Source organism: Oncorhynchus gorbuscha, unplaced genomic scaffold (assembly GCF_021184085.1).
Source record: "Oncorhynchus gorbuscha isolate QuinsamMale2020 ecotype Even-year unplaced genomic scaffold, OgorEven_v1.0 Un_scaffold_42:::fragment_2:::debris, whole genome shotgun sequence".
In the NCBI taxonomy this organism is placed as follows: Eukaryota; Metazoa; Chordata; class Actinopteri; order Salmoniformes; family Salmonidae; genus Oncorhynchus; species Oncorhynchus gorbuscha.
Genome location: NW_025745266.1, coordinates 59,941 through 87,815, shown reverse-complemented (window position 1 = coordinate 87,815; position 27,875 = coordinate 59,941). Strand labels below are relative to the sequence as shown.

The window sequence follows — 27,875 nt, the reverse complement described above, 5'->3', positions numbered from 1 at the left end:
GGTCACCTAAGCGTTATTTTGGGGTCGCCTAATGCCAAACAGTGTAAACTTATAAACGACTAAAACCAGATATAAAGTATGTAAAGAACATATATGTATATATTTTTTATAATATAAACTTTGAGAACTAATAAATCACCCAAATAAAAGCTAGAGAGTCAGGGAGAATTGAACATTTCAAAACCAATTAATTTAGCAGTATTCATTTTGTTATTGTTTGAGCAAAAGAACAGCATTATCCATGTCAAAAATACATTTCGTTGCAGGAAATTATACTGAACAAAAATATAAACACAACATGCAACAAAATGTCAATGATTTTACTGAGTTACAGTTATTTTAAGGACATCAGTCAATTTAAATAAATACATTAGGTCCCGAATCTATGGATTTCACATGACTGGGCAACGGTGCAGCCATGGGTGGGAGGGCATAGGCCCACCCAATCAGAATGAGTTTTTCCCCACAAAGGGGCTTTAATACAGACATAAATACTCCTCTGTCCAGCTGGCTGGTCTCAGATTATCCCACAGGTGAAAGAAGCTGGATGTGGAGGTCCTGGGCGGGCATGGTTACACGTGGTCTGCGGTTGTGAGGCCGTTCTGCCAAATTCTCAAAAACGATGTTGGAGGTGGCTTATGATAGAGAAATTCAAATTAAATTCTCTGGCAACAGCTCTGCTGAATATATCCTGCTGTCAGCATGCCAATTCCACGCTCCCTCAAAACTTGAAGAATCTGTGGCATGGTGTGTGACAAAACTGCACATTTTAGTGGCCTTTTATTTCCCCAGCACAAGGTGCACCTGTTCAATCAGCTTCTTGATATTCCACACCTGGATGGATTATCTTTGGGAAAAGAGAAATGCTCACAAACAGAGATGTAAAAACAGTTGACTATGGAACATTTCCGGAGTCTTTTATTTCAGCTCATGAAACATGGTACCAACACGTTACATGTTACATTTTTGTTCAGTATATACAGTTGTGGCCGAAAGTTTTGAGAATGACAAATATTAATTTCCAAAGTTTGCTGCTTCAGTGTCTAGATATTTTTGTCAGATGTTACTATGGAATACTGAAGTACAGTGGGGCAAAAAAGTATTTAGTCAGCCACCAATTGTGCAAGTTCTCCCACTTAAAAAGATGAGGCCTGTAATTGTCATCATAGGTACACTTCAACTATGACAGACAAAATGAGAAAAAAAATCCAGATAATCACATTGTAGGAATTTTAGTTTATTTATTTGCAAATTATGGTGGAAAATAAGTATTTGGTCACCTACAAACAAGCAAGATTTCTGGCTCTCACAGTAACTTCTTTAAGAGGCTCCTCTGTCCTCCACTCGTTACCTGTATTAATGGCACCTGTTTGAACTTGTTATCAGTATAAAAGACACCTGTCCACAACCTCAATCAGTCACACTAAAACTCCACTATGGCCAAGACCAAAGAGCTGTCAAAGGACACCAGAAACAAAATTGTAGACCTACACCAGGCTGGGAAGACTGAATCTGCAATAGGTAAGCAGCTTGGTTTGAATAAATCAACTGTGGGAGCAATTATTAGGAAATGGAAGACATACAAGACCACTGATAATCTCCCTCGATCTGGGGCTCCACACAAGATCTCACCCCATGGGGTCAAAATGATCACAAGAATGGTGAGCAAAAATCCCAGAACCACACAGGGGGACCTAGTGAATGACCTGCAGAGAGCTGGGACCAAAGTAACAAAGCCTACCATCAGCAAGGGTATTGAAGATGAAACGTGGCTGGGTCTTTCAGCATGACAATGATCCCAAACACACCGCCCGGGCAACGAAGGAGTGACTTCGTAAGAAGCATTTCAAGGTCCTGTAGTGGCCTAGCCAGTCTCCAGATCTCAACCCCATATAAAATCTTTGGAGGGAGTTGAAAGTCTGTGTTGCCCAGCAACAGCCCCAAAACATCACTGCTCTAGAGGAGATCTGCATGGAGGAATGGGCCGAAATACCAGCAACAGTGTGTGAAAACCTTGTGAAGACTTACAGAAAACGTTTGACCTCTGTCATTGCCAACAAAGGGTATATAACAAAGTATTGAGATAAACTTGTTATTGACCAAATACTTATTTTCCACCATAATTTGCAAATAAATTCATTAAAAATCCTACAATGTGATTTTCTTTTTTTGCTTTTCTCATTTTGTCTGTCATGGTTGACGTTTACCTATGATGAAAATTACAGGCCTCTCATATTTTTAAGTGAGAGAACTTGCACAATTGGTGGCTGACTAAATACTTTTTTTGCCCCATTGTATAATTATAAGCATTTCATAAGTGTCAAAGGCTTTTATTGACAATTACATGAAGTTGATGCAAAGAGTCAATATTTGCAGTGTTTTACCCTTCTTTTTCAAGACCTCGGCAATCTGCTGTCAATTAACTTCTGGGCCACCTCCTGACTGATGGCAGCCCATTCTTGCATAATCAATGCTTGGAGTTTGTCAGAATTTGTGGGTTTTTGTTTGTCCACCCGTCTCTTGAGGATTGACCACAAGTTCTCAATGGGATTAAGGTCCGGGGAGTTTCCTGGCCATGGAGCCAAAATATTGATGTTTTGTACCGAGCCACTTAGTTATCACTTCTGCCTTATGGCAAGAGGTGCTCCAAGCTGGAAAAGGCATTGTTCCTGGATGGTTGGGAGAAGTTGCTCTCAGAGGATGTGTTGGTACCATCCATTATTCATGGCTGTGTTCTTAGGCAAAATTGTGAGTGAGCCCACTCCCCTGGCTGAGAAGCAACCCCACACATGAATCTCAGGATGCTTTACTGTTGACATGACACAGGACTGATGGTAGCGCTCACCTTGTCTTCTCCGGACAAGCTTTTTTCCGGGATGCCCCAAACAATCAGAAAGGGGATTAAAATCAGAGAAAATTACTTGACACCAGGCCATCCTCCAAAAGTCTATGCCTCACTGTGCGTGCAGATGCACTCACACCTGCCTGCTGCCATTCCTGAGCAAACTCTGTACTGGTGGTGCCCCGATCCTGAAACAACTTTAGGAGACGGTCCTGGCGCTAGCTGGACTTTCTTGGGTGCCCTGAAGCCTTCCTCACAACAATTGAACCGCTCTCCTTAAAGTTCTTGATGATCCGATAAATGGTTGATTTAGGTGCAATCTTACTGGCAGCAATATCCTTGCCGGTGAAGCCCTTTTTTGCAGTTCACTATTATTCTACAATGTAGAAAATTAGTTAAGACATCAAAACTATGACATAACACATATAGAATCATGTAGTAACCAACAAAGCATTAAACAAATCAAAATATATTTTATATTAGAGATTCTTCAAATAGACAACCGTTGCCTTGACAGCTTTGCACACTCTTGGCATTATCTCAAACAGCTTCATGAGGTTGTCACCTGGAATGCATTTCAATTAACAGGCGTGCCTTGTTAAAAGTTCATTTGTGGAATTTCTTACATTAATGAGTTTGAGGCAATCAGTTGTGTAGTGACAAGGGGGGTATACAGAAGATGGTCTTATAGCAAATAGGGCTAAGTCCATATTATGGCAAGAACAGCTCAAATAAGCAAAAAGAAACGACAGTCCGTGAATTTAAGACATGAAGGTCAGGCAATACGGAACATTTCAATAACTTTGAAAGTTTCTTCAAGTGCAGTCTCAAAAACCATCAAGCGCTATGATGAAACTGGCTCTCATGTGGACTGCCACAGGAAAGGAAGACCCAGAGTTACCTCTGCTGCAGAGAATAAGTTAGAGTTACCAGCCTCAGAAATTGCAGCCCAAATAAATGCTTCTTAGAATTCAAGTAACAGACACATCAACATAAACTGATCAGAGGAGACTGTGAATCAGGCCTTCATGGTCGATTGCTGCAAAGAAACCACTACTGAAGGACACCAATAATAAGAAGAGACTTGCTTGGGCCAGGAAACAGGAGTAATGGACATTAGACCGGACTAAATCTGTCCTTTGGTGGTGACTCCAAATTTGAGATTTTTTGTTACTACCGCCTTGCCTTTGTGAGACGCAGTGTGGGTGAACGGATGATCTGCATGTGTGGTTCCCACCGTAATGCATGGAGGTGGTGGTGTTATGGTGTTGGGGTGCTTTGCTGGTGACATGTCTGTGATTTATTTAGAATTCAAGGCACACTTAACCAGCATGGCTACCACAACATTCTGCAGCGATACGCCATCCCATCTGATTTGGGCTTAGTGGGACTATCATTTGTTCTTCAACAGGACAATGACCCAACACACCTCCCGGCTGTGTAAGGGCTATATTACCAAGAAGGAGAATGAGGGAGTGCTGCATCAGATGACCTGCCCTCCACAATTCCCCGACCTCAACCAAATTGAGATGGTTTGGGATGAGTCAGACTGCAGAGTAAAGGAAAAGCAGCCAACAAGTGCTCAGCATATGTGGGAACACTTTCAAGATAGTTGGAAATGCATTCCAGCTGGTTGAGAGAATACCAAGAGTGTGCAAAGCAAAGGGTGGCTATTTCAAGAATCTCAAATCTCAAATATATTTTTATTTGTTTAACACTTTTTTGGTTACTACATGATTCCATGTGTTATTTCATAGTTTTGATGTCGTCACTATTATTCTACAATGTAGAACATAGTGAAAATAAAGAAAAACCCTTGAATGAGTAGGTGTCCTGAAACTTCTGAACGGTAGTGTGTGTGTACATCTCCCTCTCTCTCAGGGTGTGTCTTCAGTGTGTCAGACAGATGGAGGGGCTATACTTATAGCAGCTGTTCTTGTACTGTAGGCCTGTCCGACTGGGTAATTCTCTCTTTTCGATCCTCTCACTTTCCCTCTTTCAGAGGCTCTTGGGTTGGCAATGTGCAGTGTTGGCACTCTCAGCTCTCAGATTTACTGGGTTCACTCAGATGGAAAAAGAAGAGAGCAGATAAGGAGAGTGTGTGTCCCCTGTGCTGTTGCTTGTGTGTGTAGAGCAATGCATGTGTGCATGCTTTGAATCAATCAGTTGTCGCTCATTCTCTCTCTCTCAGTTAATGAGCAATTGCGTAGCCAATGCACTCTCCACACCGAGAGACATATCTCCAGGCGGCCAATTGAAGAGTACCCGGCTGGAAACATTACCCCTCAGACTGTTTGAGTATGTGTGAATGGGCACTGCAATTTTTCATTAAAATATACATTACTGCAGAGCAAAAGGCAGAATGAAAACCTACAGCTCGATTTGAGACAAACACATGCCTGCGGCAGACATACACCTGTTAATACTGAACACACTACAAACATACCATTTACATAACACAAAAACATCCATTACACACATCAAATAAATACACAAGGCTTGTAGGTCCACATCCTTATTTTAAAAAATACAGCCTCTCAAAACCCCCCACCCCTACAGTTTGCTCTGTTGTTTCCCTTGGACCATATTACCGATGTGCGGATGATCAATACCTTTTAATTACCGTTCGGCCGGGAGCGCTGGTCGATAGAGCTGATGTGAAGCAGAGTGAGACAGGAAGAAAAGAGAGAGTGAGAGGCAGAGACCTGCTCCGGACCGTAATTGATGCCCGTACCCGCCTGGTCCCACCTGGGGACTGCCTTGATTAAAGATACGTCCCAAATGGTACCCTACATCCTATTTGGGCCCATATTGCTCTGGTCAAATGCAGTGCACCAGAGAACAGAGTGCCATTCAGGACATAGACTAAGCTTTCCAAGCCACATTCACTCACCATGCTGACTGTCATTCAGCTGTCCCAAACCTCTGCGGTCACAAGATTAAGTGGTCAGCTGGTTGTGGGCGTTTAGTGGGCCAATGAGGGTATTCTAGTCTGGCCGTAAATCAAGGTTGGACAGTTTGAGGTGGACCGAAACATGGGTCAGTTGACTTTTATACTGGGTCTTTATTGATTAAGTCCGGAACATCATTCTTTAAGTAGAAATGGACTTGGAGATATAGAGAGAGTCACCTGGAACAGCTAGGTTGGTCAGGGTTCAAAGTGCACGTGGGTTGAATTGAAATGTAGCTCAGACTTCCACGATCAATGGGGGAAAAAATAGAATTAATTAACATTAATTCATGAACAATGTTGAACTCAGACTAAAGACAAAAGTATCCTTATCACTAGTGCGATTAACTGACATTTTCATTATTAAATAATTAATAATAAGTAATTGATGTCTGTTCTATTATTTCAAATCAAATTATATAGCTTTTATTAATTGTTTTATTCTGTGTTACAGCATTCAACCCACATGATGCAATTTATTTTATTTATTTATTTATTTTTTTTACAATTGTTTATACCAACCTCAAAAAGCATTAATTGCTCAGCACTATTAATCACTGCTAACCTAAAAATGTACTATCAGGTAAACGGTAGCTATGTAATTCCCTATATAGTGAGCTACTTTTAACGAGGGCCCATTTAGGCTCTGGTCAAAAGTAGTGCAAAATGGCTGTTTAGACACGCAACCCAATTCTGATCTTTTGCCTAATTATTGTCAAAAGATCAGAATTTACCAGTCTGTGTAAACACAGCCCTTGTAGGGAACAGTTTGCCATTTGGGACTCAGCCGGGGACTTTATTGGGGCCCATTACCACTGGGGTGCCAGGTTTGACATACAGCTGCAGCCTCTCGAAGATTAGAGCAGTAAAGCAGTGCAGCTCTAATCAATTGGCCCCTGAGCCCTATATAAATTTACCTGGACAAACCAAATTCCTCTACCATAAATGAGAAATCTAAATAAGCCATTTGTTAAGGTTAAGGGGGAGCGAGCGATTAAGGATCACATGAGCAATTCTGGATAATTTGTGTAACTGTTTTGTTTTTTTAGTAACTAACTCCATTTCATCTGTGCTTGTGCTAGGCCTAACAAGCTGCCTTAAGTAATAGTGCCATCACAGATGGTAATGTATGACTGACTGACAGCACAATGACGGTATAATAAAGACCTTTGCAGGGAGTACCCATCGAAACTTTTACGTTTTGTCAGTGTTCCCTACTACAGGTTTTTTAGGGCACTATTCTGACAGGTTTTATAAATCTGACTTTTTGAAAGAGCGATCAACAGTCAGAAAAGTTTCTCATCACCCCAGCAGCAGGGATAGACTGGGACCAGAAATCGTCCTGGGCATTTCTAACACACCAGCCCATTTTTTCTCTTTTGAGGCCCCCACACTGACCCCCAAAACTAGCCAAATAATTACAATTTTGCCCAAAACAAACAAATAAAATAAATATATAAGGCCTACTGGGCTAAAGATGGACCAGCCCATCTGGCATTTTCCAGAATTGCCCTTTGGCCAGTCCATCCCTGCCCAGGAGGTTAATGAAGACTTCACAGAAGCAGAACCAAGACATCAGTGATATCCCTGTGGAGAATAACCGTCCATGCATTGATAAGAACCACCTGAGTACTTTATCAAAATGACAGGAGGTAAGGAGTTGTTCCAACAACAAATTGAGCTAATTACCAACTTCACATTCAGCATGCAAGGGTGTGTGACCAAAAACAATTATAGTCTTTGCCCTAGGGGTGAAAAGAAAAGTACAGTAGAAACATAGAACACCATTTTTCTTCAATATATAATTTTATTTAAAATAACATTACAATGTTTCTCTACATGACATTTCCAAACCTGTAATATTTTTTCCATTTTTATATTGGTTATTAAACCTTCATATATTTTATATTTTTAAAAACTTTCCATTTTGTGTTTCAGTATCAGTTGTTTATTCGTGTTTTTAGTTTTGATAAGTAAATCCAACACTGCTTAACTTCCAAAACTTGACTCAATGTATATTTTAGTTAGGTCTTGCTTCCCCAAATACCCTACAGTAGTACTAGGACACCACACTGGTTTCCCACAGCTTTAATAATTTGCTGAAATAAATTAAAGTTCTCAATTTTGAGAGAAGAGAGGAAGAGAGAGATAATTTTTATCCTAAGGACATTTTTAGGAATAATATACAAGTTATGCTGAAGACAAAATATAAACATGTCTAGGTTTTTAATGTTACCTACTGTACTTGCCATGGAACAAAAGCCCTGCTCATCTGAAACGTAAAAGAACAGAAATCCATGTTTTACCTACACAAAGAAGGCTAACAGTCAGAAAACAGCACTTACATCTCCATGTTAGTTAGTCGTTTAGAATGCCTAGCTCAAGTGTTAAGAAGCGGGTGCCATCATTTAATGCCGAGGTGCATTCAACAGGGCAAAACATTTTGGAACATTCAGATATAAAACAGTATGTAGAACAAACGCCCCTTTCGACAAGTAGAATAAGGAGTTTGGCTATAGAACGTGGCCCCGTTTTTTTCTCCTCACTCTTATGGTAATGTAATGGTGGCTGAATCTACAACAACAGTGTCAAGCTGCTATCAGAGGACACTGACCTTTTAAATAATACCGCAAACAAAAAGGTACGGGTGAAAGACCTTTTGAAATACATTCGATCGGGGAGACATGATCACTCTCATACAACTGACATTATAGAAATACAAATGACATTATAGAGATGCAGCAAAGTAAGCACAGGTGACTAGCGTTATTATAGCTCGAAACAAATGAGTCACAAAGACAACATCTTAGCATCCCCGGCATCTCACTGGCTCCTACTCCCTGTAACCATGACGATGGACCACAGACAATCCACTCCACATACAAGTGTGTGCACCTGTGTATGCGAATTGGTATGCATGTGCCCCTGTATTTCCAGGGTATGAGAGCCAACAGACAGCACCTGCTACAGCCTAGGGATGTAGACCGAAGTCTGTCAAAGGCTTTTTTCTCTCTCACAAGATACCATCGCGACGACATCAAACATTAAAGAACATTAACATGAATATGTTATAAGGGTGATTGAGTCAGTTTTGTTATGCTGTCTGGTGCGAGACTGGGCATGCTCACACAGCGTAGTGCTGCTAAGGCAACCACATCTCGTCTGATGGCAGACCAACCTGGAGTGGAAGAACGGAACACTGGCACGCAGAACGGATGCGCGCACGCACACACACACCTGCTCATCGTCCCTCTCCCCCCTCTCAAAATCACACACACGTTCTGGTAGAGCATCTGCTATCTTTGTCATCCATCTATAAGTTGGCTATTACCCTGGCTGTCAAAACAAATAGGCAGCACCTCAATTGCACATCTTTAGCATTTCTTTCAGGATGCAGCTGTGGTGTTTATAACAGAAATGCTAGTGTATCGGTTGTCATTGGTTATTTTCCTTTTTGGAAGGCAAGCAGTGCAGAACCATTCAATTAAGAATGGTCAAATGTTACACCTGACAAACTTCAGTACTATCCTTTATTTCAACATAGTTTCTGCTACAGAGAGGGAGGAGCGAGAGGGGTTGAGGCATGGAAGAGGTGTGAGCTAACCTTATACAGCTTGAAAAGGCTGCAAGGCAGCACTCACTAGGGGAGGGGAAATGCCTCCCATCCATCCATCTGCACAGCTGTCACCCTGCACAACCCGCTCTGTGGTGCATCCCAAGTGGCACTGTATTGCCTATGTAGTGCACTACTTTTGACCGGGGCCATCAAAAGAGGTGCACTATTATCAGGAATATGGTGCCATTTGGGACACCGCCCTGGTCTTTATCTGCTGCCTCAAAACCTAAACCCCCACATAATATCACACCCTAATCAAGCCTACCGCCTTAACAATACTGAGAGTAACACTGGGGTGTCTTCATTACAGAGACCATTTCCAAACCAAAACAAAGATATCTATATATTCTCTCTCTCTCTCTCTCTCTCTCTCTCTCTCTCTCTCTCTCTCTCTCTCTCTCTCTCTCTCTCTCTCTCTCTCTCTCTCTCTCTCTCTCTCTCTCTCTCTCTCTCTCTCTCTCTCTCTCTCTCTCTCTCTCTCTCTCTCTCTCTCTCTCTCTCTCTCTCTCTCTCTCTCTCTCTCTCTCTCTCTCTCTCTCTCTCTCTCTCTCTCTCTCTCTCTCTCTCTCTCTCTCTCTCTCTCTCTCTCTCTCTCTCTCTCTCTCTCTCTCTCTCTCTCTCTCTCTCTCTCTCTCTCTCTCTCGTAGGTCCCTCTCAGTTTCATTCCGTGTAAGACAGGTTTTGCAACAGAATTGGCGTAACGAATATGCCCCATGCTCACACCCCCTTAATACTGTGACCGTTTGGATAGACAAGGTGCAATGAGGGGCAGAGAGACAACATGCATCATAACTGTGGCCATGGTCCCACTTATACGCAGACACACACGTACACTGGTGCACACACACACGGGTAATGGTCAAACTGTAGAGCAGTACTTAGTGGTTGATTTACAGAGCCCAGCGGAGCAATCTCTGTCATGTCTGCTCAATACTGTCTCAGTAGTACATAGTACTTTAGTAGTACTCTACCGCTCTCTGCTGGCGGCAATATGCACTGCACCCAACACACTACTTCCATCCCGGTCTGTTTGTTGATCAATATTCAGAGTGGGGGAAATATTAGCTGGTTTCTAGTTTCTCTGAACGTTTAGTTCACAAGGTCAAACCCCGACTTCCTTCAATAGATGGCAACACCGCTTTGATGAAAAACACAATTTTACCTCAGAACTTGGAATTTCTGCTGAATCACCACAAACATTTTAAGGTGATAAAATGTTCAGTCTTTTGGTGAACTGCCAACAGACATCATTCTAGACTAGTGTGTTAGCTAGGTTAGAAAATGTGAAAAATAGAGCAAGAATGAGAAGCCAAGAAGGAAGCTTTCCACACAGTTAGAATAAGGAATTAGTTGAGCTCTTATATTAATATATCACTTTAGCAGATTTTTCTCAAACATAGCTGTATTGTTTTAATGAACAAAACACAATAACCCCTTGCATCTCCAGTCAGTTACTTTAGTTTCCTATGCTTTTGAAAAGCATAAGCTGGTGCCCAAAAAGTTAGAAGATGTGCTGACTAACAGCGAGTAAACTATAGGCTATAAAATTAGAGTTGCACACACGTATAGATAAGCTGACAGTAATTTGTTAGGTTAACCACACAACTAATTACTGGAAGCTTATGTTGTGCAACAATTGTTTTTATAGCCTACAGCTTTTGACAGATAAACAAAAGGTTTCTTACCCCCCCTTATCCAGAAAACCTAATCCATCTAATAATGTCCAGCATCAGGGAAAACCATTGCCAGTGACAATGGTGTCCCGCCCACCCTCCATTTCGTTTCCCAGCATGTCAGCTTGTAGTTCAGTAGACCAGAGGCACATTGAAAGCATTTGCCCAGACCAAACGTGTGGCAGAGCTGGCCGTCACAATCACGTCGCAGACGTCGGCTGGCTTCCTCACTGGCGTTTCATCGGTTGATCGCACGCAGACTGGTGTGAACCTTGACCAATCGAACTGTACTGTTCTGTTTCTTCAACCAGTGGGGTGGCAGAACTCAGCTAGTGTCCCGCCCCATGTCGGAGGGGTGATGCATGGAGGAAAAAGTATATGCTATTCTATGAACATCTAGTAATGACATTAATGTTTTTTTTCCTTCATTGCTCGTCGTCTATCTGAGAATTCCTGGGTTTGTGTGATTTTAAAATCAGTTTCCAGTTGTCATTTGGGGAGTGGATCACCTAAGTTCTTAGTTTTTTTGTTTCTTTTGCAGATGTCAACCTCGGTTGCGGCTGTGATGGCGTGAGTGGACCGATTCTGGTTCTGGGAGTATTTAGGATGTGGCGATCTCGCCCCCTAGATGGCGCCATCCCTTCTGTGTCTCCAGAGCAGGGAGATATTCTAGAATAGAGAGAAGGTTCAAGACACCAAACTCAACCACCCTCCCTTCCTGACAGTGAAGCTGCAGATGTAACAAACAGAGCAGACAGAGTGTCCAGTGTCCACGCTACAATTCTGCTTTTGCTGGTGACTTGCTGCCCTTTACCTTTCCTGTTCATTTCCTATTCACATTCCTTTGCTGTTCACTTGTCTTTACTGGTCACTTTGCATTTGCCATTCATATTACTTTGCTGTTCATTTGCCTTTGCTGTATGACAGTCTCCCACAGGGTAAATACCTGTCAGTTTGGGTTTATTCATCTTTGTGCCTGGGAAGGAAGTGACCTTGATATGGACCACATGGCGGCTGTTCTTTTACGCTCACAAGCATACACCTGTATATGTGCCCCTGTACACCTCGCCTCAGGAGATCAACTTTGCTCTGTTCTCACTCATTCTTACCTACTGGGAATATTGGACGGGGGGGGGGTGCTTTAAGCTTTCATGTCACTGAGTATAGTGGACTGTTAAAACTCGTGAAATAAGTAGCCTCTTATCAGCAGCATTGTGACCGGTTCATGTGGTTTATGTTGGACAACAAGGCTTTCCAGAGCACACTTACCGTTGTTACTGCAGTTCTGGTTGTCTTTGTCAGAGGCCTCCTCTTCAACCTAACATGTGGAGAGGGAAAGGAGAAATATATATATAATATATATATAAAAATCCATAGTCTAAAACTCTTACAATGGTGAGGGCGGTAGGTAGCCTAGCAGTTAGAGCGTTGGGCCAGTAACTATGGTTGCTGGTTTGAATACCTGAGTCCGCCTTGAATACCACACCGCCTTGTGCAAGGCACTTACCCCTAATTTTCTCCAGGGGCGCCATACTACTATGGCTGACCCTGTAAAACAACGCATTTCAATTCACCTATCTGGTGTGACAATAAAACATGTATTTTTTTATTTAAACAACATTGTAAGACAATGGAATTGTACTGCCATTGTAATCTTTGGGTGGGTCGCTTAAGTCAAAACAGTAAAAAAAATAACCATAAAAAATATATATAAAGTATGTAGAAAAGATAATGGACCAATATTATTTTTTTCATACTACAATCTTTAAGAGCTAATAATCACCAACAAAAAAGCTAGACAGTCAGGGAGAAAAATAATAATTTTTTAAAATAAAAAAATGAATTGAGCAGTATTAACTTTGTTGTTATGTTATACGGTCATGCTCAGTCTATAGGTACATTTGCATAATTTAGTGGAATTCAATTGCTTATCGCCAGCGTGAGAGCACCTCAAAAAGTTGGTAGTGAAACATGCTTTTATTATTTATATATTTTTTATTTAACTAGGCAAGTCAGTTAAGAACAAATTCTTATTTACAATGACAGCCTAGGAACAGTGGGTTTACTGCCTCGTTCAGGGGCAGAACAACAGATTTTTACCTTGTCAGCTCGGAGATTCGATCCAGAAACCTTTCGTTTACTGGCCCAACGCTCTAACCACTAGGCTACCTGCTGCCCGATCCGATAAAGTTTCAGTTGGTCACATAAATTTTACTGTTTGGATAAAATGTAACCATTTGTTGACCGGTTAATAGGGGCCCTTGTCAAATGTCGTGCACTATAAAGAGAATAAGGTGCCATTTGGGATACAGACAAGTAGTTGTGTATTGGAGAAGGAAGGGTGTGACTCCTACCCGTTTCCTCCACTTGAGCTCACAGAAGACCCTCTCGAAGCACTCGTGCATGTAGTTGAACTAGGGAGAGACGACAAACACACTTTGTTAGAATGAACTCTTCTACATGCACTTAACAAAAATATAAAAACACAAGTTACACCATGCCCAAACCGTGCGTCCACGTGCGCCAATTGATTTTGTTCCCCCACAACAAACGCGATCTCGACACACAGGTTGAAATATCAAAACAAACTCTGGACCATTTATAATAATTTGTGGACAGGTCGAAAAGCATTAAAAATGTTTCTAGTCATCTCTCCTCCCAGGCTTTTTCTTCTTTGGACTTTATATGACGATTGGCAACTAACTCTCATAATAAAGGTGTATTACCACGACCAACCACCCTCAGTTCATCTTTCAATCACCTACCAATGAGGAGATGGCAAGTGGGTAATATGCTTGTATAAACCAATGAGGAGATGGGAGAGGCAGGACTTGCACTGTGTTCAGCGTCACAAATAGAACTGACTTTAGGGCTATTTTAGTGCTTGGCAATGCAGACTCTCATTGGCACGCACGAGCAGTGTAGGTGCAATGATTGAATAACATGTAGTTTTTTTTATGCTCGCGCACCTTGACGCAAGCGGTGTGTTCAGCATGTTACAGTTCATAAAAGGAATTTAAATTTAAATAAATAAATGAGGCCCTTATCTATGGATTTCACATTACTGGGAATACAGATATGGATCTGTTGGTCACAGATATCTTCAAAACAATGTTGGGGCGTGGATCAGACAACCAGTCAGTGTCTGGCGCGACATCTCCTTTGCATAGAGGTGATCAGGCTGTTGATTGGAATGTTGTCCCACTCCTCTTCAATGGCTGTGCAAAGTTGCTCGATATTGGCGGGAACTTGAAAACGCTGTCGTACAGGTCGATCCAGAGCATCCCAAACATGCTCAATGGGTGATATGTCTGGCGTGTTTTAAGGCCAAGGAAGACCTGGGACATTGAGCTTCCAGGAAGTGAAAATTTAATTATCTCACAACAGCTCTGGTGAACATTCCTTCAGTAAGCATGCCAACTGCATTCTCGCTCAAAACTTGAGACAAATTTGGCATTATCCCCAGCAAAAGGTGCACCTGTGTAATGAGCATGCTGTTTAATCAGCTTCTTGATATGCCACTCCTGTCAGGTGGATGGATTATCTTGGCAAAGGAGAAATGCTCATTGATGGCTGAATATATTAAAGCAGTGATTTATGGGAGATGTCCTAGTGTATTTTGTCTGTGTATTGTAAACTCACATATGGTGTGAAGATCTTGACCCAGCGAGGTTTCTTCTCTCCCCTGGCGTACTCAAAGCAGAACGCCATGCCCTCCTCGTCAGTGTCCCAGCGCTGCATCTCCACCCACTCAAACGCTATCACCTGGTTCTGATGGGGCGGGAGAGAGAATGGTAAGTACATACACAGAGTATGAGCCAGAGTATACACAGACATACACTCTAATATTTTTCCTTTTGTTCTGTGTGGTGAGAGAAGCACAGCACACACAATAAAAGTCAGTGTATACACACACACACTCCAATCTCACTCACTCACCTCAAGCGTGCCGTCCTCTGTGCAGGCGTGCAGTTTGAAGTGGTGCATGCTGATGGCCGTGATGACGTGGCCCTTCCTCCGGGAGTCACAGGCGCAGTGGGGGAACATGACCTCGTTGTAGCCCTCACAGGAGCGCAGCAGACTCAGGTACTGACAGACAAGATAGACTGCCATCAACCACACAGGTAGGCACCAAACAGGCATGTACACATTCAATATACAGATTCAATTATTTATTTATCCCTTATGTTACCAGGTAAATTGACTGAGAATAGCCCTCTGTGCCAGACATCTACTACTAAGGAGATGTGAAGTCAATGATCAGTGAGCCTGAGCCCTTCAGCTTAAGAGCATTCTGCTACAAAGTGAGAATTTCTTTGTCTTTAATTGTTCAAACAATTCATGAGATTCAAACATTTAATCTTGTAACTCTAAATTTAAATCACATCTGTTGATGTTTTAATATTAGAAATGTGTCTACGCAATGTGGAGATTACGGTCTTTAAAATATACTGCACAGAAACATCTGACTTTTTCTTAAACTTGTCGAATAATACAGTTATGCATACATTTTTTTTAAACGTAGAATTACTCGGCCTCCGACCGCAAGGCTCTACAGAGGGTAGTGAGTACGGCCCAGTACATCACTGGAGCCAAGTTTCCTGCCATCCAGGACCTCTATACCAGGCGGTGTCAGAGGAAGGCCCTAAAAATTGTCAAAGACTCCAGCCACTCTCGTCAGACTGTTCCCTCTGCTACCGCATGGCAAGCGGTACCGGAGCTCCAAGTCTAAGTCCAAAAGGCTTCTTAACAGCTTCCACCCCAAGCCATAAGACTCCTGAACATCTAATCAAATGACTACCCAGGCTACTTACACCCCCCCCCCCAAACCTCTCTTTTACACTGCTGCTACTCTCTGTTTATTATCTATGCATAGTCACTTCAACTCTACCTACATGTACATATTAATTAACCTGTGCCTCCGCACATTGACTCTGTACCGGTACCCCCTGTATAAAGCCTCGCTACTGTTATTTTACTGCTGCTCTTAAATTATTTGTTATTTTTAACTTATCTATTATTTACTTAACATTTCTTTTTCTTAAAAACAGCATTTTTGGTTAAGGGCTTGTAAGTAAGAATTTCACTGTAAGGTCGCGCATGTGACAAATACATTTGATCTGCCTAAAAAAAAATGACACCATCACAAAAATAGTAATGCGGTGCGACCAGTGTTTTTAGTCTTAAAAAACAATTAAATTATGTTATTGTTTAAACAATGCAGAGTCAGGTGAGTCTATAAGAGAAAAAAATGCATTTCTGTAAAATGTTAAATGGTTTTCATTTTTTTAACAGAAGTTGTAGAACAGGGCTGCCCAACCCTCTTCCTGGAGATCTACCGTCCTGTGGGTTTTCAGTCCAACCTTAATTTAACACATCGGATTCTAATAATTAGCTGCTCAACAAGACCTTAACTAGCTGAACCAGATATGCTATATTAGCGTTGGACTGAAAACCTACAGGACAGTAGAGCTCCAGAAATAGGGTTGGGCAGCCCTGTTGTAGACAGTCATTCAAAATGAGGGGTCATCCAGCGGCAAGGTAGCCTAGTGGTTAGAGCGTTGGACTAGTAACCGAAAGGTTGCAAGTTCAAATCCCCGAGCTGACAAGGTACAAATCTGTCATTCTGTCCCTGAACAGGCAGTTGAAAGTAAGAATTTGTTCTTAACTGACTTGCCTGGTAAAATCAAAAATAAGTGGATTCTTTTCAATTATACTGTTGATTTTCTGGATTTTTTTTCTAATTTTGTCTGTCATAGTTGAAGTGTATCTATGATGAAAATTACAGGCCTCTGTCATATTTTTAAGTTGGAGAACTTGCACAATTGGTGGCTGACTAAATACTTTTTTGTCCCACTGTATATTGGGAGTAGTGCCTTTCCTCAGCCACTGTGTGTTATATGTGCAAAAGCACTCTCACAACTCAATGAAACCTCCCTTACACAGACATTTAGAAACAAAACATGGCAATTTGAAAAATAAGCCACAGGAGCGAGAATTAAGACTTTCAAGTAGTAAGACATGTATAAAAGCAACAGATACCATTAACAAGAATGGGCTAGAAGTGCCTTATATGGTGAGCTACCGAGTGGCTAGGACAGGCAAGCCCCATACTATTGCTGAGGGCTTACTTATTCCTGGTGCCACAGATATGGCTCGGACAATGCTGGGGGAAAAGGACAAAAACAACTATACAGACAATGCCTTAAACAACACTGTTGCACGACGCATCAGTGATATGGCAGGAGATGTTTTGAAATGACTGCTTCACGTATAAGCCAGTGAATTCTATGCGTTAAAGCTGAATGAGTCAATAGACGTGGCGGGCCTGGCACAGCTCCTGGTATATGTTTGTTACGTTTATGGGGGGTCAATTAAGGAACAAGTCCTTTTCTGCAAACCAGAAGAGGATATTTTTTAAGTACTGGACAGCTTTTGTGACATCAAATCGACTTTGGAGGTCAAGATGTGTTGGTATTGGTACTGATGGCGTAAAAGCCATGACAGGGAGACATAGTGGAGTGGCAACGTGCATGCAAGCAGTTGCTCCCGATGCCACTTGGGTACACTGCAGCATCCACCGAGAGGCTCTTGCTGCCAAGGGAATGCCTGACAGCTTGAAAGATGTTTTGGACACTATAGTGAAAATAGTTAACTTTGTTAAAGCAAAGCTCCTGAACTCTTTTACAACATAGAGAAGGGCGCTGGTTATCAAGGGGCAAAGTATTGACCCATTTTTCTTTTAATTAGCTGAAAGAGAGATTAGCTTAAAGTTCTCTTTACTGACCATCATTTTCACATGTCTGACCGCTTGCATGAGGACGAGTTTCTCACGTGACTGGCCTATCTGGGTGATGTTTTTTCTTGCCTGAATGATCTGAATCTAGGATTACAGGGACTCTCCGCAACTATATTCAATGTGTGGGACAAAATTGAGGCTATGATTAAGAAGTTGGAGCTCTTCTCTGTCTGAATTAACAAGGACAACACACAGATCTTTCCATCATTGTATGATTTTTTGTGTGCAAATGAACTCAAGCTTATGGACAATGTCAAATGTGATATAGCGAAGCACCGGAATGAGTTGGGTGCGCAATTACGCAAATACTTTCCCGAAACGGATGACACAAACAACTGGATTCGTTATCCCTTTCATGTCCTGCTTCCAGTCCACTTACCAATATCTAAACAAGAGAGCCCCATCGAATTTGCAACAAGAGGTTCTGTGAAAAATGAATTCAAATCAGAAGCCACTGACAGATTTCTGGATTGTGCTGCGCTCAGAATATCCTGCCTTGGCAAATCGCGCTGTTAAGACACTGATGCCCTTTGCAACCACAAACCTATGTGAGAGTGGATTCTCAGCCTTCACTAGCATAAAAACTAAATACAGGCACAGACTGTGTGTGGAAAATGATTTAAGACAGACTCTCTCCAATACAACATTGCAGAGTTATGTGCATCCTTTCAAGCACACCCTTCTCATTAACCTGTGGTGAGTTATTCACATTTTTTGATGAACAAATACGTTTTTATATGTAAGATGTCTAAATAAAGAGCAAAATTATTGATTATTAATTATTTTTTGTGCCCTGGTCCGATAAGAGGTCTGACACTTCCCACGAGTTGGGTTGGGACAAAAACTCACATTTAATAAACATACGAATGAGTGTATCATACAGTGTGTGGCAGGCTTACAATGATGGCAAAAAAAAACATTTGAGAGTGCGCTGACCCTGGTGCTAGAGGGGGTATGCAGCTGGAGGTTGAATGTTTGAAGGGGTACGGGACTATAAAAAGTCTGCGAAACACTGTTATACATCATTGACCCACAAATTATCATACTGTACGTTGAGGCACATATATTATTATAACTCATAATGTGTATGTCATTTTGAGCAGACGCTTTAATTGAAAGTGACTTAGTCATGCATGCATACATTTTACGTACGTGTGGTACCAGGAATCAAATCCACTATCCTGGCGTTGCAAGTGCCATGCTCTACCGACTGAGCTACAGAGGACCACTTGCAATGGGAAGATAATAGAAACGAGAAGCTAGAAAAAAGGACTAACCATGGCCATCTTGCGCTGCTCTGCCAGTTTCGTCAGCTGGTAAGAATTGTCTTCTGTTTTGATGAATCCCTTCTTCACGTCATCCAATGCCTTAGCAGAGAGAGAAAGAGCGAGAAAGGGGCTTTGTTAGAGACCACATGTCATCTAATCTAGCACTGACCTCAGAGCAGTGGCACTGGGAAGCAGTAGTGGCGGTAATATCATTGACACTGACCACGGATCAGTATTATACAGTAGTCTAACACTGACTCAGGACCAGTAATACAGCAAATGAGGATAGATTTAGATATGAATGCCTTTCACCAGCCACGTTAAGGGTAGTAAACTTGAAGGGCTCTACAGTGCGAGTATTACATTCACATAACAAATAAAGTCAAAAGTCAAGTATGAGCACTTGTGCGAGTTGATGCAGTAGATGTTTAAAAAGTAATTATGCCGTTTTGTTTCATACTGTAGCTGCTAATCGCACAAAGAAATACAAATCCTATATTCCACCTCCAGCAGCAACACTACCTGGCTGGGTACCTGTGCACAGTGAAGTGCTGATCGATTCCTTTTTGGAGGCGCTGCACACAGGAATTCAAGTTGGTCTAATTTACTGGAAAGTCTACAAAGCGAGATTATCTTGGCTATTTACAAGCTCGGTTGTATTTCAATATTAGTTTGAGTCTGTTGCTTCAGCTTAGTCAGATCGCAAATCTCAGACACACACTCAACAACTTCGTTGGCCCCGTTATCACGGGAACCTCCCGCCCTTAAAGGGGCAGCTGAATATTTTCATCTCAACTGACAGTTTGGTTAAAAGTATTTTGGCTGGTAAAAAAAATCTGAGTGGCTGGTAGATTTTTTTCCCCCCTCCATCTACCTGCAACAGTTTTTTAAAAACAACATACATTTTATGCCCTGAATACAGTAACCCAGATAATAAAAATAATAAAACAGTACCAGTCGAAAGTTTGGACATACCTATTCATTCAAGGGTTTCTTTAATTTTACTATTTTCTACATTGTATAATAGAATAATAGTGAAGACATCAAAACTATAGAATAACATATGGAATCATGTAGTAACCAAAAAAAAGTGTTAAACAAATCAAAATATAGTTTTAAATTATTCAAAGTAGCCACCCTTTGCCTTGATGACAGCTTTGCACACTCTTGGCATTCTCTTAACCAGCTTCACCTGGGATGCTTTTCAGTCTTGAAGGGGTTCCCACATATTCTGAGCATTTGTTTGCTGCTTTTTCTTCACTCTGCGGTCCAACTGATCCCAAATCATCTCAAATTGTGGAGGCCAGGTCATCCGATGCAGCACTCCATCGCTCTCCTTCTCAGTCAAATAGCCCATACACAGGCTGGAGGTGTGTTGAGTCATTGTCCTGTTGAAAAACAAATGATAGTCCCACTAAACCCAAACCAGATGGGATGGCGTATTGCTGCAGAATGCTGTGGTAGACATGCTGGTCAAGTGTGCCTTGACATGCGGAGATCATCCGTTCACGTACTCTGCGTCTCACAAAGACACGGCGGTTGGAACCAAAAATTCCACCGGTCTAATGTCCATTGCTCGTGTTTCTTGACCCAAGCAAGTCTATTCTTCTAATTGGTGTCCTTTAACAGTGTTTTTTTTGCAGCAATTCGACCATGAAGGCCTGATTCACACAGCCTCCCTCATCAGTTTATGTTGAGATGTCTGTTACTTGAACTCTATGAAGCATTTATTTGGTAACTCTAATGAACTTATCCTCTGCAGCAGAGGGAACTCTGGGTCTTCGTTTCCTGTGGTGGTCCTCATGAGAGCCAGTTTCATCATAGCGCTTGATGGTTTTTGCGGCTGCACTTGAAGAAACTTCCAAAGTTCTTGAAATTCTCTGCATTGACTAACCTTCATGTCTTAAAGTAATGGACTGTCATTTCTCTTTGCTTATTTGAGCTGTTCTTGCCAAAATATGGACTTTGTCTTTTACCAAATAGGGCCATCTTATACCAACCCTACCTTGTCACAACACAACTGATTGGCTCAAACGCATTGAGGAAAGAAATTCCACTAATTAACTTTTAACAAGGCACACCTGTTAAATGAAATGCATTCCAGGTGACTATCTCATGAAGCTGGTTGAGAGAATGCCAAATGTGTGCAAAGCTGTCAAAGGCAAAGGGTGGCTACTCTGAAGAATATTATTTGTTCAAAAACACTTTTTTGATTACTACATGATTCCATGTGTTATTTCATAATTTTCTACAATGTAAAAAATATAGTACAAATAAAGAATAACCCTTGAATGAGTAGGTGTCCAAACTTTTGACTGGGAGGGGTGTGTGTGTGAGGTGCACACACACACACACACACACACACACACACACACACACACACACACACACACACACACACACACACACACACACACACACACACACACAAAATAATCAAGAGGGAGCTCTTACCTGGTGGAAGCAGTAGTGGACAGCCAGCGGGTTGTCCCTGAGAAGTTCCTCCTCCTGAGAAGTGAAAAGCCACTTGCGGAGGGCCAGACAGGTGCCCGGCACAGCTGACGTGTAGTTCTGCACGTACAGCTTGTGGGGAAACTCGTTGGGGGCCAGTTTTCGCACTAGGGAAAGATGGAGAGGTGGAAAGGGAAAGCCTATTTATTTCCATACCCTTAAAACAATATAGTAGTCTACAAACTGACTGGAGGGTGCATCTCAATAGACTAGAGAGGTTGGGCTTCCTAGTATCCCGTCGTTTCAGATTGGTGCAGTTAAATGGAAAGAGACAGGGAGAGAGAGGAAGCCACTTTAGACTACTGAGATGCAACTGTACTGATCAGAAGAGTAAAGGTGAAAGGTAAAGGGGTCAGTACATGGAGTAGCTGTGGACTCCAAAAAAATGAATGAATAAACAGATGAATGGTCTTACCAAAGGAGTGGTTGATGACTTCAAAGAGGGCAAAGTAGCTGGCCATGATGCTGTCCATACCAACCTTCATCACTAAAGCCTGGGGAATAGAGAGGGAAAGTACATTGGCGGCCTATCAATTATTGATATTTAAGCACCATTCAGTCGCATAAGAGCCATGTATTGAAATTGATCTAGTGTTGCACACTCTGGTCCTGGGAGTGCAAACCTTTGTCCCCAGCCCAGCATTAACCCACCTGATGATTCAACTAACCAGGGTCTTGATGATTTGATGAATATCTCCATGATTAATCAATCCTGTTTAGTGTACTTTTACATACTTCTTTTTACATGATTTTGTTTTTTATCCTGCTGATTTCATGGTGTAAGTAAAGTGACTTTTGGGCATCTTGAAAAGCTCTTAAAATGTATTATTATTATTGATTGGTTAAAATCAGGGGTGTATTCAGTGGTGTACTGAATGTTTCAGATATAAATATAATTAATAGAGCGGACATTTCCCGTATTCTCGTATCTGACACAGAAATTGTACAAATGACATGATTGCTATCTGAAAGTTCTGTAATGTTACATACTCCTGAACAGGGCCCATATTTACATAGTGTCTCAGTAGGAGTGCTGATCTAGGATCAGTTTTACATCATCATTAATAAGATGAGGGGAATGATCCTAGATCAGCACACCTACTTTAAGATGCAGGTATTGCAGCGCTGGGCTGTAACAAAAGCCAGCACACACGGTTGCCCTCTAGGCAGTGCTCTTAAACAACCAAAAGAAATCATTAGAATCACTGGTGTTAGGAGCACAACATAAAATAAAGGAGCACCAGAAAAAATATATTTTTAATTGATTGACAAATACACTGCTCAAAAAAATAAAGGGAACACTAAAATAACATCCTAGATCTGAATGAATGAAATATTCTTATTAAATACTTTTTTCTTTACATAGTTGAATGTGCTGACAACAAAATTACACAAAAATTATCAATGGAAATCAAATGTATCAACCCATGGATGTCTGGATTTGGAGTCACACTCAAAATTAAATTGGAAAACCACACTACAGGCTGATCCAACTTTGATGTAATGTCCTTAAAACAAGACAAAATGAGGCTCAGTAGTGTGTGTGGCCTCCATGTGCCTGTATGACCTCCCTACAAAACCTGGGCATGCTCCTTGTGAGGTGGCGGATGGTCTCCTGAGGGATCTCCTTCCAGACCTGGACTAAAGCATCCGCCAACTCCTGGACAGTCTGTGGTGCAACATGGCATTGGTGGATGGAGCGAGACATGATGTCCCAGCTGTGCTCAATTGGATTCAGGTCTGGGGAACGGGCGGGCCAGTCCATAGCATCAATTCCTTCCTCTTGCAGGAACTGCTGACACACTCCAGCCACACAAGGTCTAGCATTGTCTTGCATTAGGAGGAACCCAGGGCCAACTACACTAGCATATGGTCTCACAAGGGGTCTGAGGATCTCATCTCGGTACCTAATGGCAGTCATGCTACCTCTGGCGAGCACATAGAGGGCTGTGCGGCCCCCCAAAGAAATGCCACCCCACGCCATGACTGACCCACCGCCAAACCGGTCATGCTGGAGGATGTTGCAGGCAGCAGAACGTTCTCCACGGTGTCTCCAGACTCTGTCATGTCTGTCACATGTGCTCAGTGTGAACCTGCTTTCATCTGTGAAGAGCACAGGGCGCCAGTGGCGAATTTGCTAATCTTGGTGTTCTCTGGCAAATGCCAAATGTCCTGCACGGTGTAGGGCTGTAAGCACAACCCCCACCTGTGGACGTCGGGCCCTCATACCACCCTCATGGAGTCTGTTTCTGACCATTTGAGCAGACACATACACATTTGTGGCCTGCTGGAGGTCATTTTGCAGGGCTCTGGCAGTGCTCCTCCTGCTCCTCCTTGCACAAAGGCGGAGGTAGCGGTCCTGCTGCTGGGTTGTTGCACTCCTACGGCCTCCTCCACGTCTCCTGATGTACTGGCCTGTCTCCTGGTAGCGCCTCCATGCTCTGGACACTACGCTGACAGTCACAGCAAACCTTCTTGCCACAGCTCGTATTGATGTGCCATCCTGGATGAGCTGCACTACCTGAGCCACTTGTGTGGGTTGTTGACTTCGTCTCATGCTACCACTAGAGTGAAAGCACTGCCAGCATTCAAAAGTGACCAAAACATCAACCAGGAAGCATAGGAACTGAGAAGTGGTCTGTGGTTATCACCTGCAGAACCACTCCTTTATTGGGGGTGTCTTGCTAATTGCCTATAATTTCCACCTGTTGTCTATTCCATTTGCACAACAGCATGTGAAATTTATTGTCAATCAGTGTTGCTTCCTAAGTGGACAGTTTGATTTCACAGAAGTGTGATTGACTTGGAGTTACATTGTGTTGTTTAAGTGTTCCCTTTATTTTTTTGAGCAGTGTATATTGGAACTATATAAATTCTAGCTACTTTTGAAACACATACACCCCAGAAACTAATATGTAACCCTGTAAAGATTTGTTTATTACAAAGCTAAAATCTTGATACAAAAAACTACATTGGTGGAATTAGGTCTCTACATTGTGTAAAATCTCTATTTACCTACTGAGATGCATTACATTGAAAATTGTCTCTTTAAAAAGGGTGTATATGAACAGTTTGTAAAGTATTGTAGCATATTAAAAGGTCTTTCTATAAAGAAAATGGGGCCAATGTGTGACATTGTGATCAAAATGTCAAAATGGTTTGAAAAAATAAGGATTTTCATGCAGTTCGACATTTGTACATGCAATTCCAATGTGCAAATTTGCCCACCTATTCAACATACAGTGCATTCGGAAAGTATTCAGACCTCTCGACTTTGTCCAAATTTTGTTACATTACAGCCTTATTTTAAAATTGAGTCCCCCCCTCAATACGACTCTTCTGTCGTGGGTCACCTTCGTCGTTGCGCACTGTCAAAGTCTGTTTCTATCTTTTCCAGCTGTGTAACATTTCACGTAAACCCTGTTTGTTGTCTGCATCAAAGTACCTTGTACCTAGCATCGAGCATGGTGCGAACACAGTAAAGCGGCTCAGAGAGAATGCCACCAAACTGCTTGTTCACAGCCTCTAGTAGAGTACTTTTACAAGTTTTAACCCGTCTGCAGTTCTGTTGAGCAGGCGTTTCAATGCCATGACAGAGGGTATCACGTCTGCTGCAGACGCAGTTGATGAGCTTATTTCTCCAGTCAGTTGTTCGAATGGAGCTAGGAGTGTGTTTATGTTTCCAAGTTTCAAACATGTTCTCAAATGGCTTTAAAATGCCAGCAGCGGTATGAGAACCGGCACATTCTTGACCAATGCAATAAGGCTTTCCTCTGGATGTGCGTTTCAACAATACTGTAACTCCGGTAGGGCAACATCTGAAAAATAGCGCCTACTTGGTAGTGTGTACCGGGGCTCGAGGTATTCGACCAGTCGGCAAAAGCCAATATCATCCACGACAGAGAACAGTTGATTGTCAAGGGCAATGAATCCCATTATCTTCTTGTTGAAATTGTCTTACTCTTTCAAATGACTGCTCAACTTGAACTTGTTGGAAGTGTACACTTGATCTTTTTCTACTTTTGCTCTAAGTAGTCGCTGAAAGTCTGGGGGTGATGCACTTTCAAATGAGTAATTACATTTATGGTATTGAAAGATACCACTTTCTCCCCTCGGGAAATAATAGCACAGCAATTTTACATATGACCTTCTTGTTATCTTCCTTTGAAACTTCAAAATAGATCCACACAGCAGGCATTGTGGGCTAGGTTAGGAATGCTGTGTTGCACGTGTAGCGCAGTATGTGTGGCATCATTACTTCAACTACCTACGTTATATAGGTAAGCACATCAGCTTTGACATTGGTTTTGCATATCAGGCAGATATTGGCATTTTTAGCTAATATGCTTAGCGATACATTGTGCATCCCTAGTAGTTCCACTACACCTAGTAGTTATACAATACAATTTTTTTTAAGTGACAGCTACAGTTCAGACCCCTTGACTCAACTTTTTTTTTAACGTTATAGCCTTATTCTCATCAGCAATACCTCATAACGACAAACTGAAAGCAGTTTTTTTTTTATACAGAAATGCCTGTAAGTATTCAGACCCTTTGTTATGAGACTTGAAATTGAGCTCAGGTGCATCCTATTTCAATTGATCATCCTTGAGATGTTTCTACAACTTGGTGTCCACCTGTGGTAAATTCAAATGTAAGGTCCCACATTTGACAGTGCAAGTCAGAGCAAAAACCAAGCCATGAGGTCGAAACAATTGTCTGTTGAGTACCGAGACAGGATTGTTTTCGAGGCACAAATCTGGGGAAGGGTACCAAAAAAAATGGATGCAGCATTGAATGTCCCCAAGAACACAGTGGTCTCCATCAATCTTAAATGGAAGAAGTTTGTAAACACTAAGACTCTTCCTAGAGTTGGCTCCCTGGCCAAACGGGGGAGAAGAGCCTTGGCCAGGGAGGTGACCATGAACCCGTTGGTCACTCAGAGAGCTCTAGAGTTCCCCTTTGAAGATGGGAGAACCTTCCAAAAGGACAACCATCTCTGCAGCACTCCACCAATCAGGCGTTTATGGAAGCCACTCCTCAGTAAAAAAGGCATGACAGCCCGCTTGGAGTTTGCCAAAAGGCACCTATAGACTCTCAGACCATGAGAAACAATATTCTCTGATTTGATGATACTAAGATTGAACTCTTTGGCCTGAATGCCAAACGTCACATCTGGAAGAAACCTGGCACCATCCCAACTGTGAAGCATTGTGGTGGCAGCATCATCATGCTGTGGGGATGTTTTTCAGTGGCAAAAAGGACTGGGAGACTAGTCAGCATAGAGGGAAAGATGAAAGGAACAAAGTAGAGAGATCATTGATGAAAACCTGCACCAGAGCACTCAGGACCTCAAACTGGGGTGAATGTTCACCTTCCAACAGTACAATGACCCTAAGCACACAGCCAAGACGATGCAAGAGTGGCTTCGGGACAAGTCTCTGAATATCCTTGAGTGGCTCAGCCAGAGCCCGAACTTGAACCCAACCAAACATCTCTGGAGAGACCGGAAAATAGCTGTGCAGCAATGCTCCCCATTCAACCGGACAGAGCTTGAGAGGATCTGCAGAGAAGAATGGGTGAAACTCCCTAAATACAGGTGTGCCAAGCTTGTAGCGTCATACCAAAGTACACTCGAGGGCGTAATCGCTGACAAAGGTGCTTCAACAAAGTACTAAGTAAATGGTCTGAATACTTATGTAACTGTGATATTTCAGTAACAATTTTAATACATTTGCAAAAATAAAAAAATTAACTTTTTGCTTTGTCATTATGGGTTATTGTGTGAAGATTGGTGAGAGAATTTTTTTATCAATCAAATTTGATCAAAATTGGATCAATTTTAGAATAAGGCTGTAACGTAACAAAATGTGGAAAAAAGGGTCTGAACACTTCCTGAATGCACTGTGGATGCAAGATTCTTACAGGGTTCAACTTCAATGTCTAATTTACTGATTAACACCTTCCTAGTATTGAGTTTGACCCCCTTTTGCCCTCAGAACAGCCTCAATTCGTCAGGGCATGGACTCTACAAGGTGTCAAAATTGTTCCACAGGAATGCTAACCCATGTTGACTCCAATGCTTCCCACAATTTTGTCAAGTTGGCTGGTGGACAATTCTTGATACAGACAGAGAAAATGTTGAGCGTGAAAAACCCAGCAGCGTTGCAGTTCTTGACACACTCAAACTGGTGCGCCTGGTACCTACTACCATAA

The 27,875-nt window shown here is 42.0% G+C and overlaps 1 protein-coding gene across 1 annotated transcript in view; it reads right to left on the bottom strand.

The window, feature by feature from the left end:
• Window positions 1–9,983: 9,983 nt before the first annotated feature.
• LOC124018175 (sorting nexin-27-like) overlaps window positions 9,984–27,875 on the bottom strand; it is a 37,749-nt gene continuing 19,857 nt past the window's right edge. The window contains exons 6-13 of the mRNA XM_046333437.1: window positions 22,075–22,153; window positions 21,603–21,766; window positions 19,158–19,247; window positions 15,021–15,170; window positions 14,724–14,852; window positions 13,436–13,495; window positions 12,351–12,399; window positions 9,984–11,750 (exon numbers count right to left, since the gene is read on the bottom strand). Coding sequence (XP_046189393.1) covers window positions 11,683–11,750; window positions 12,351–12,399; window positions 13,436–13,495; window positions 14,724–14,852; window positions 15,021–15,170; window positions 19,158–19,247; window positions 21,603–21,766; window positions 22,075–22,153 — 789 coding nt within the window. The 3' untranslated portion in view covers window positions 9,984–11,682. The remainder of the gene's footprint in view (window positions 11,751–12,350; window positions 12,400–13,435; window positions 13,496–14,723; window positions 14,853–15,020; window positions 15,171–19,157; window positions 19,248–21,602; window positions 21,767–22,074; window positions 22,154–27,875) is intronic.